Source organism: Sphaeroforma arctica (assembly GCF_001186125.1).
Source record: "Sphaeroforma arctica JP610 unplaced genomic scaffold supercont1.562, whole genome shotgun sequence".
NCBI lineage: Eukaryota > Ichthyosporea > Ichthyophonida > Sphaeroforma > Sphaeroforma arctica.
In genome coordinates, this window is record NW_014039996.1 from 24600 (window position 1) to 35753 (window position 11154).

General features: G+C 44.3%; 2 protein-coding genes across 2 annotated transcripts; both read right to left on the reverse strand.

Moving 5' to 3' along the window:
* Window positions 1-1066: 1066 nt before the first annotated feature.
* SARC_07247 (hypothetical protein) lies at window positions 1067-2375 on the reverse strand. The gene has a single exon (XM_014298817.1). The coding sequence runs from the start codon at window positions 1658-1660 to the stop codon at window positions 1343-1345; it is 318 nt and encodes a 105-aa protein (XP_014154292.1). The 5' UTR covers window positions 1661-2375; the 3' UTR covers window positions 1067-1342.
* A 445-nt stretch (window positions 2376-2820) lies between these two features.
* On the reverse strand, window positions 2821-10650 carry SARC_07248 (hypothetical protein; the record flags this gene model as incomplete). The annotated part of the gene is made up of 10 exons (XM_014298818.1): window positions 2821-3215; window positions 3520-4330; window positions 4717-4912; window positions 5223-5326; window positions 6071-6301; window positions 6885-7864; window positions 8108-8208; window positions 8908-9041; window positions 9553-10221; window positions 10584-10650. The coding sequence occupies 10 exons, from the start codon at window positions 10648-10650 to the stop codon at window positions 2966-2968; spliced, it is 3543 nt and encodes a 1180-aa protein (XP_014154293.1). The 3' UTR covers window positions 2821-2965.
* Between the last annotated feature and the right edge of the window lie 504 nt (window positions 10651-11154).

Consider the following 11154-nt stretch of genomic DNA (forward strand, 5'->3'; position numbering starts at 1 on the left):
ATATATATATATATATATATATATATATGTATATCTCAAAATATCAAATTGGAGTCGCACGCTGTGTTTTACTTGAATAATAGCTATACATGTAATGAGTACCTTCTTGAATCTCCTGTCGCAACATGTAATCTGTTGTGCCCTTCCACCACGCCTGAAGCAACTCGTGCTCCTCATTGGATCGGACTCTGGACATGTTTAATATCTAGTTATGTACAACTGAAATGATGTTTGGTGTTGAATTGCATATGTTCTTGTTGTCAAACGCTACTTATAAAATTATTGTAGCCAAATAATTAAGTGGATGATTTGACAAGTCTATAAACAGTTACACAGCACTGCCACGTTGATATTCATAATATCCAACTGAAGTCTGAAGCCTGAAGGTCTGAAGACAGTGAAGAGAGAAATAGCAAAAACCCTTCCTGATCTTATTGTTTTTGTTTTGCTTTGTTCTATTTACAAAAAAAATACATAAAACGTAAAACGTATCGAGACTATCGACTATCGAGGCTATTTTGGGCTTCATGCTGGGCTAGTTTGAGGTCGCGACATGTCGTCTGAAAAAACATGTAAACGACCGTCGCGACGTGTCGTAATAAATCATGTCGTATGTCGTATAAATATACACACTATACATGTTGTCATACATACTGTCGGAAACTTTCAGAATTTTCATGCTCACCCATTGGTAATCGATGAAAGGTCCCGTGATGATTAGCGAAATTTTCGGATATTGATCATTCAGAGGGTCTAATTTCTTCAATCTTGAGTCGGCCATAAGATATTCGCGACATGTACCCCTAAAAAAACATTTAAAAACGACCGTCGCGAGGTGTCGCCATAGGCAAAAGACATGTCGTTTACCAGCCCAGGCCTCCCCAATATATAAGTGTATAAACTAAAGACAAAAGTATCCCGTTACGAAGTGCCATCACAGCTACGACTGATGAGTGACCACATAATTCAAAATTGATTGGCGACACGGAAGTGCAGAACGGTCGGCCGTTCCTATTGGCTCTATGATTAAAGATTGAGATTGCGAGTTGTGAACAAATATATAGTTGTTTTATTTTAAACAAAACCCCCCCAAAAAAACACCAAGTAAGGCTACATAAAAGTAAACTTGTAAATATAGAGTAATTTGGTAATAAAAAGTCTATTTCATCACTCATGCCACCCACTGTACTCCCTGTCAGGCTGTCAGGCCGTATGTACTCCTTGTCAGAGTTTGCCACAAAGCCCCGCCTGTTCTGAATCTCATACTCTCGACACTTACTCACTAACAAGGCTCAGCCGCTCGAGCCAGTAACTTTCACATCTTCCGCTTCGAACATTTTAGTCATACGGAGTACTTCTCAAAATTGACTGTAGGAACGAAATTGATCATACCGCTCCCATTACCACACAAGCTAGACAAGTGCAGAATGTAACTTGATTTAGATTTGCCCTTGTAATAGGTAGTATTTATCTTTACGCAATTTTTGCACATGCTGTACTTCTCAGATGATTCAGCTGTAGGGGAAAATGCCACCATTTCATTTCCATTTCCACAAGTGCTAGACAAGTGCAGAATGAAAGTTGTTTTAGATTTGCCCTCATAAAAAATGATACACCTCGAGTCCACATCATCGGCTGCAGGTTCAGCCATCTCAGGCATACCGCAGGTTCTATCTTCTTCAAAACTATCATTCTCAGCGGAAACTTCCTCTACGTCAGCTTTCAATTCAACTTCCGAGTTATACTCAGAGAACCCCTCATCCAGATAGTCCAACAGTGTAGCCTTATTATCTGCGCACACCTCTTCATATCTTTCTGAAATCTGCGTCTCGGACCCTAGATCAGTAGCTACCAGAGGTATATTTGTTGCTATTCCCTGATCATCGATTACAGCCCTGTCTCTAGCATTAAGCTGTTCCACCGCCTCGTGTTTGATACAACTCGTACATATCTCTTTTTTCTCTCCTCACTGCCTCTTCGCGTGACAGCTTTAATGCCTTCTCCGACTTCAGGTTTCCGCATTTGCTTTTCAAATGCAAAAGGCCTTCCTGACTTGCCGCCGCCATATAGTAGGTTTGGATATTGCTGAGCCGCGGATCTTCAGATACATACAGTTTTTTCAAACAGTTTCTGCACAATTCTTTCACATCGTTGACCACTTCCGTAACGATTCTATCCTTATCATCGCATTTCTGTACCAGCGAACAGCCATCACTTCTGGAATTGGTAAAGTGAATTTTTCCACCATCTTTGGAGCATACGCGAAACAGTGACAGACATGGTGGGTCTAAATAAACTACCTGTCAACAGGCGAAGATCTCGATTATATATACTTTTTACAGCCCCCTGTGTGGTCTGTGGCTTGTGTCCAAACTTCAACAGCTTGATATTTGTAGATAAAATTCAGAAATTCTTTTTCTCTCTGATCAGTCGGATGACTTATCAATGAGTCAGAGAGACTTGTTCAGAAGATATTTTTCTGACATGTTCTCTTTCCGGCTTCTAATACATAGCCATTTTTCATTTTTGGGAGCATTAATATTGAAATGATATAATATATAAAAATAGATCGAATCCAGACTTCATTTCGGTCAGTTCAACAGCGACTCTTCGTGAGAGAGTGCTGTTTGTTTGAAATATGTCGACTTGTTTGTTTTTACTGTTTGTTTAAAAAAAACCAAACCAAAAAAAAACAATAAAACAAAAATAGACCCGAGTGACCCGACTCTCACTCAGCAGTCAGCGACTCAGCAGTCAGCGGCTCAGCAGTCAGCACTGCAGTTAAATAGCAGTAGCCCGACTGCCCGTCGCCTTTGGCTTTTCAGTTTTCAAAAAAACAAAACAAAAACAAAACATAACATTGTTTATACTTTTGCTCCAGGAGTCCAAGGGCTCAGGGAGTCAGGGAGTCAGGAAATTATTGACATTGCAAGTGTTTGATTCTTGCTACATACAAATCATGACATCAAACCGTTGTCTTCTCCCTGTCAACTGCGTCAACCATATCCACTGTATTCATATCCGGTTTCGCTTCATCTTTTTTAAGGAGCTCGTAGTACGTCAAAGATCGTTTCAGAAATCTGTCCAGCGATTGTGGTACCTTCCTCTGCAATTGATGGTATCCCTCGCGTGCCGAAGTATACACCTTCTCAGGTGCCAGTTCGTGCATACAGGGCAATAGGAGCGAGCATATGACATCCACAATTCGTGCCTCTCTGGTTTTGAGTTCGTGTCAGAACGGAGTGGCGAAGTGAGTATTTACATCAGAAATAGTGGATAAGGCACACGAGATTGGACAGTAGACGATAGTACTGAGCTGTGAAAATTTATGGGAAGTACGTACCAATCTCCAAGCAGCATAATATAATGAAAGGGATGACCTCGTGATACAAAACTTGGAAAAGCACTCGGTACGAGATCAGGTTCTGCGCACAAATAAGCACATAGAAAGCACATAAATATACAATCCGCTGATAAAATAGCACATATTCATACATTGTTCAAATACTTCCCACTTACTTGTCGTGTTGGCCGAGAGCAGCTTCATTTGCATTGACATTGTCATCGGCCTCGTCACTGCCTCCACCAAAGTCTGCGTGCGAGTCATTTACCAGCATATTACCGATGAGCTCGTCTAGCTCAGCCATTGGGCCCTCAACCACCGCCTCTGTATCAGTGACAATACTATTCATTCCATTTTTCACTGCCCCACCCTGAGTTTGCAGTGTATCTTTTCCCGAGGTATTTCTTCTCTGTGACGAAGGCAACTCCTCCATCGGGCCACTTGTCACGTGCTTGGTCCTTTCCGGTTCCTTTCCAACGTCCCTTCCAGCACCATTCGGCGTCTCTACATCTTCCAGTGGAATATGCTCGGCAATACACACCACACATCGAAGTAGCTGGAACCAGAGGTCGCCGTACACGCTACTGACTTTACTTGACCCGCGCGGCAGAAAAACTGCACCTGAATCGGCCCTCAGTAACCGCAGTGTGGGGGATAGTGTGGGCTTCCCTTGTGAGTCCAGTGCAAACACACACGCATCACACACATCCGCCACGTCTGACGTCGCAATTTTAGACCCAGAGTTGGGTTTCTGGCTGTTTGGACCACATGTATGCCTGCTACATTCTGGCGGTGGTAAGTTGTGCCTGCAACTTGTCAGTTCTGAGGATTCGTGTGCATGGTTACATGCTTGTGCCCTTTCCCTCGTATTATCGATGCGTAGTGAGCTGTGTCCATCAGTGAGTGTACCCGTAATGGCCCCTAGTACGCCGGTACCTGAACCTTGACCGAGTCCGAGATCTTTCTGTAATATAGGCAGCAGATCATCTGTATGGGTATAATGATTTCTGTGTCAATATAAAACTTACTCTAGCGAGTGTACGCGATTGGCCTACTGATGTATAAATATACTTCCTGGCATTGATTTCACGCATCTGCTAATATTTGTAGCTAATGCTCCTACCACTTGCTAAAGTGTGTAACTAATGCCCTTATTACATGCTAGCCTTGTAGCCAAGTCCTTGCCACCTGCGGCGATACAAACATAGTCATGGGGCACCCACGCCTCTGTTTATGTATGCAAACATATAATACATACCAATAATACGGACATGTATACAAGCATAAAGTAGACTAATAACAACACGAATATGAATGCAAACATGCTGAAGGTACCAACAACACGGATATATACGCAAAAATCCATTACTTACCAACTACACGGGTCTTAGCAAACCAAGTGCTCGTCTCGATGATTGCGCAGACACAGTCCAACGCAGCCATACGTACACGAGGATTACGATCGCGGAGTCGCAACAGTAAAGGTGGCCAAAACAAGTGCACCATTGGATACAGCTCGTTCTCTGCGTGGCGTATGATCGAGAAACAGCCGGCGATTGTCGTACAAACCTGTGGATATAGCGATTTCGACGGGATAGTTCAACTGTTTGAATCATGTGAGGTTTAAAAGACAATCGATGTGATATCTCATAGCAACAACGCCTAAACCATGCCATCTGGATCCTCTCTCTGATATGACGTGCGTGAGCAAATCGGCGGACAAATGCACATTTAATACACGTGTATGCGATTCACAATGTATAAAAGCAAACCAATAATCTGACGTCCTCTAGCAAGACAATTACTCTTCTATGCGACTAACTATATGCCATTGCACGGAAAAAGACCTCTCAGATCTCTTTGCAAACTATACACGTACCTGTATGCGAGTTACGTCATCTTCATCGCTCATGAAGTGCTGCAAGACATCCATGATCGACTTTGTAACGGCCTGATACGGCTTCATCGGAGGTTCCTCCTCTTCTGCAAGGTTCAGACAAAACGAAAGGAACAATTGAACCATCATTTGACCACCGTTTGACAGTATAACATTAGTGTACATGTCAGTTGGTGTGATTGTATGAATAGGAAGTACATATAGCCGTGTGCCATGATACGACTAGTGTCTGTGACAGGTGGATGGGAAATTAGAATAAATGCACCGTCGAGTTGTTTGTGCAATCAACTTATCACTATGGGGTACTGCCTGACATGGCCAGTGTGTGCCGACCTGAACATGCCAATCCAATACACAAGCTGGTGAGGATAGGATGTTTACACAGAACCGGTTCAGGTCCAGCAAATAAAATGTGTGTAGTTTATTATGTTGAGCATTGTACTTCAGCTTCCGAACATTCGAGCGCTGATTTCAAACACAACGCCACGGAGCCAAGAACACGAGGTTGTGACGTATCGAAAAGGACGCCTGGTTTGATGTCAAGCACGGGAATAGCAACTTAGGCCTGATATCAGTATCGGAAGCGGTTTGCTTGTAGAATTCTCAGACAAGCAACACTCACAAAAAACCCCCCAAAAAACCTAGCCCCTAATAAAACAATGTAACAAACTCCCACTCCCTATCGGGAACTTGATCTTACTTGTGAGTTTCGGGGACACGAGCTCCGGCTGACAACCATGTGCACAAAATTGAACCCTAAACCCAAACTCCCCTAAGCCATAAAATCTAGCAAGCTCAGTCTGTGCTCGATATAAATTCCCGATGCATACCAGGATCCTGATCCCACTTGCGCGTCGCAGGGACAAGGTCATCAGTTGACAACCACGTGTGCACGTTCGAGACCACTGCAGCAAAGACGGGCAGATACATGCGGATGTATGGTGCATTATACGCCACACGGTCCACCATCTCAGCCAGCACATCCGATAGTATGGGGAGTACATCGCAGGTGCTGTTGTCTAGGATTACTCGCAGTACTGAGGCGGCTTGCGGGTAGAGTTCTAGGGTGGTGGGAAGGCATTGGTTATGTTTAATGTAACGTTTTTGAGCGCAATCAACTTTGCGTATAGAAAAGTAGAAAAGGCGATGCATAGGATAGTATGGGTAGTCTGTCGATAGTTCACTCGAAGTACAGAGGCAACTTGTATGTTAATTTCTGTTGAGGACAGGGATAAACAGGATATTTCATATATAGCATTTGGTAAGTTGTATCAGGTAGCACAATAATAAGCCATTGCGCATGGGAGAGTACGGACAGCCCGTTTCGGGTACTGTCGTCTATCAGTGATCACTCGAATGCAGAGACGGTTTACGGGCAGAGCAGATGGTAAGAAATATGTACGATGTTTACTGTGTGAGGTGATTGGAGAATGTATCAACGAGCAAAATGACACGCCGATGCATCGATAGTATGGGTACTACATTGTACATTTTCGAATTCGGAGCTGGTTTATGGGTAAGAACAAATATGCAAACACAGGCAATCGTTGAAAACGTACAGAACCAGATTGAAGGTACTTTTCCGTGGCGGTAAGGGTCATACAGATACATACTTACGAGCAGACACTTAGATTAGAACCATACCTGGGTACAGCAGATGATGCGACACCGTATCGATGACAACATCGATCTGAGATCGGATGAGAACATTTAGGTTGCCGCTGCCACTCAAGGTAACTTCAGCGTTCAGAGGATCAACCCCTTCCCGCTTTATCCGACTATCCCATTGATCCACAGGCTGTTCTGTATACTTCATAGTTGTGGCTGCGATCGTACTAGACTGTACGTATAGATCGACATGCCTGTGGGTATGAGGTGTATTGTCTGTGGGTTTGGGCATATGTGTGCTTGGCGGAGACGGCACTGTTTGTGACTGTAATCGCAGGCGCGTTTGCTCGGGGCTGTAGTACTGGATGGCCTTCATGACATACACAGCCGAAGCACTGATCAACGGCACGCCAGACGCCAGACACTCTAACAGAGGGTACAACACAGTCATCACAAACATATCATGTGCGCGTGCATGCGCCTCATCTCGCTCTAAAGTTGTTAGTATGGGACCCGCCCGATAATCCGTGTGTGTATGTGCGTCTTCTGTGTGTGGGTCTTCCGTAGACAGCTGTGAAGGTGTGTGGCTTTGTGATATTCCATCGGCCTCCCCATGTGTGTCACAACTCCCGTACACCTGTACCCACACAGCCAGAGCTTCCAGTAGTAAGCATACAAGTACTTTCCGCTCACTCGATACATGATTGCTCCCCCTGGAGGTCGCCAGATCGAGCGTCGCAGAGTACGTTCTATTTATATCAGGCGAATCCTCGTCAAACAGGAGCGCACTACTAGTGCGTCCCCCACCCAGCCCTTGGGTGTAACCGTGTGTATCAGTGTATGTGTCTGTAGGCGTGTGTGCATGTGTGTCTCTATCTGTCTTAAAGGTCTGCATGCCGAGTCTTTCGACGAGCACAGACAACAACAGCGCCGCGCTACCCTCCGGTGAAGTACCCCATCCGTTGTCATCGCTGGGGGTTTGCATCATTTCTGTCAGTATCAGACACGCCTGCCGGCTGTTCATAAAAATGACAAAATATTTGCGAATAAGACTTTGATATTTGCCAAACACGTTCTACAAAAAGTAAGAAGGATACTGTACCGGACGTACATAGGAGTATTAGTGTGCGGCGCGGATGTATGACATAAACGGTACTACGGTTGGAACGACGGCCAGATTAGAGCACGCAAACAACATTCGCATTCAGATCAAAATGAAAATTGATCGTATCGTATTGCAACAAAGCCTCGGCACATACCTTTGTGAGCTTTCCTCGTCTTGTAAGGCTGGTATGAGCTTTTCACACACAATCTGTAGACTCACACTAGAACCGAGTTCCCGGCACAGCGCCCGAATACACTGAGACGAGGAAGAAAAATAGGTGAGTGAAGGCTGAGACAATCAGTGTACGTGTGATGTTACATAAGCAGCCATGTGTCATGGGCTCGGAGCGATTGCGATTCCGGTTCATTCTGGTTCACCGCCACACATTCGGATCATTTAAAGATATACTGGTATGCACTACAGCGTATAGACAAGCGCGCTAGTAGTGTAAGCAGACAATGAAACAGTACAGCACGCATTGACTTTCCAGTGCATGTGTGGTGACACGTCTCAGTTGCATTATACCTACTGCGGGCGGTCTGAGTGAGAAACAGCCTGCAGATCCATGTACGCCGCTAAGAATTCAACCTGAAAATCAGTTTATCGCCTTTAAAAGCATGGTCACACTCCAGCCTTTGCCTGAGTCTAAATGGTTTCTCAAGAAGCGTGGTATAAGTCTACTTTCGTTGCTCCGCTTTGACTTCGCAGTCTATCGCTAAGCATTACTTATAGGTACCGAACAGCAAATTGCTCCCAAGCAGGGGTAGCTATGCGTGTAGCCCTCAATTCGAAGACACCAAAAGCTAAATAGATTAAAAATGCAAGCATACAACCGAAGGACGAGAACATACAAACAAGTGAGCACGCATGCATCTATATCACTTATCACTGTCGATATTGGAAGTGGTACTGACTTCTATATCTAAACTCCACTATGCGATGAACATAACTCACTTTCGCCACTTTCTCGTCCCTAAAGTACTTGAATCGTTTAGGCAAGGGTGGTGGCAGGCGCCCAAAGTTCTCAGTATTGTCGTTGGCAGCTTCTGGGGCGCCGCTTGGTATAGTGTGTGCAGCCGATCCGTCACCTGCAGGAGATGTACATTGAGAATGAACAAAACGTGCCAAACAACATGCAGGGATAAGTATTACTTTATGGTTCGTGCTATAGTTTTAAGTTAAGGCTGAGCCGTTACCTTCAAGACATGTACATATCGTAAAAGTACATAATTGGTCAGCAATGTGTAACTTGGAGCTACAACATAAACACTATGCACAATTTTTTTGATAGCGAACGAAGTTTATTATATGGGCGAAGTGTGCAATTTAATTCACTATCAAACATCTTGTACGTTTTGCTTCATAAAGGGCACGATATATACTATGGATATTCAGTGAGACAGAGGGCCGTCAAACAGTAGCAGAACAGGTGCAACAGCAAGATGAAGGTTGAGGATGTGAAGTATCAGGAGAGTAGGAATGAATTCGACTTGGCACTCTCACCTACAGTGGATGTGAATATTGCTGTAGTGCTACACTGACCGTCACGCACAGAATGTGATATGCCTTATACACAGATTTATCTGAGTCGATACTGACCTGCAAGCCAGACGGTCATTGAGCTGTCATCAAACGTCAGTAATTGCATTAGCATCCGCATGAGCATACTGAGATGGAGTTCGTTCCCAAAATAGGTCCTGCATTTGACCCCTAGTAGCGACACGTAGCCCCTGACGAGTCTGATACCCTCCAGTTTGTTACTGTCGTCCATAGTACGGATGTGTCGGGGAATAGACATAATCAAATCGTGTAAACGCTGCTCGACAATCGCCAGCGATAGGTTAAAAGCTGGTGCTAAACCTAAATTATGTCCAATCTCGGTTGTACGTACGTGCTTATCTGTGTGTTGTGAATCCGTGGTGTTGTCATTAACTTTTCTCGGTGGTGGTTTGGTAGGTCGCCTTCTCGTATAGTCTGCGGTCATCATCCGCGAGAGGGTCTTGACATGCGCACGCGCGAGGTCGCTCACTCCTGGATAAGTGTCGTATGTGTATCGCACCATCACATCCAGCAGATTGGACGCTAAGCCTCGCAAAGCAGTGGGACACTGAGTCAGCAGATCCATGGCAAAGGTCGCAAACTGAACACGAACTTCGGAATTGGGATGTGATGTGACGGTGCAGATCTTGCGGAGTGTGGGGGCTATGTTGCCAATGGTGACCTCTGCCCATTGCACTGTGCGTATACTCTCGAGCCCTCCCTTTACACCTGGTATCATTCAGAACATGGTCGTTGCGTGTATGAATATAACAGAAATGCAAGTGGGTGGACGGCTAAAACTTATAAGGAATCCATCGCGAGCAATACACTTCTTCATAATAACATAGTTAACACAGAAGCGATACAGTGGAGAGGCTTGCGCGTTGGCCAGATCTAATTTCTATGTTAATCTGCAGTATAACACATATCTGAACAGTCTCGAACAGACTAGAACTATACCTCATACAACAAAACAACCTCACAAAAACCAAAATGTGATCTAATGTATCTAACACACACTGCAGCTACATCTTTTCAAACTAACAATCTCACATACGCAAAAGTCATATCTAACATAAACCTGTGCATACCGTCTCGGCTTGTCTTATTGTCTGCGTGGGCTGTCGGTGTAGCTGCCGAGGTGATACTCAATTGCATGCTCTCATTGCTGTTGCGCAATGCTTCTAATATTGACCTATCAAGACTCTTATCGCTTAGGCACCCCACCACTACACTCGCCCAAACGTCTAAAGCGAGAATCGTAACCTACATGCGAGTGTAAAGGTGGAGAATTCATCAGATTTTGTAGAATGCGCTGCGATACTGCGATCACTACGGTTCGTTATCTGCTGATATTTGAGGGCCCAGATAAACTGTGTGCACTGCGACTCATTCCATAAAAGTGACACCGCGTAAACGCTTCAAAGTATTATATTCCATTGCTACTAGCTTACCCGTGTTTGAGTTAACTACTAATATGATAATCGCTACGGAAAAAAACTTTATAAAAACCTGAACCATACCCATGCACTTTTCACTGTTTGTTACATTTTCGAAACAAGCCGCCCATACTACAAATCCAATATAAAGATAGCCAGAGAACAACTCGTGTCTTAATGGACATTGTGTGCAACTAATATATATATATATATATATATATAT

What these genes read in the sequence shown, in the direction of transcription:
- SARC_07247 (XM_014298817.1), bottom strand. Translation starts at nt 1,660, where the DNA reads ATGCCTGAGATGGCTGAACCTGCAGCCGATGATGTGGACTCGAGGTGT.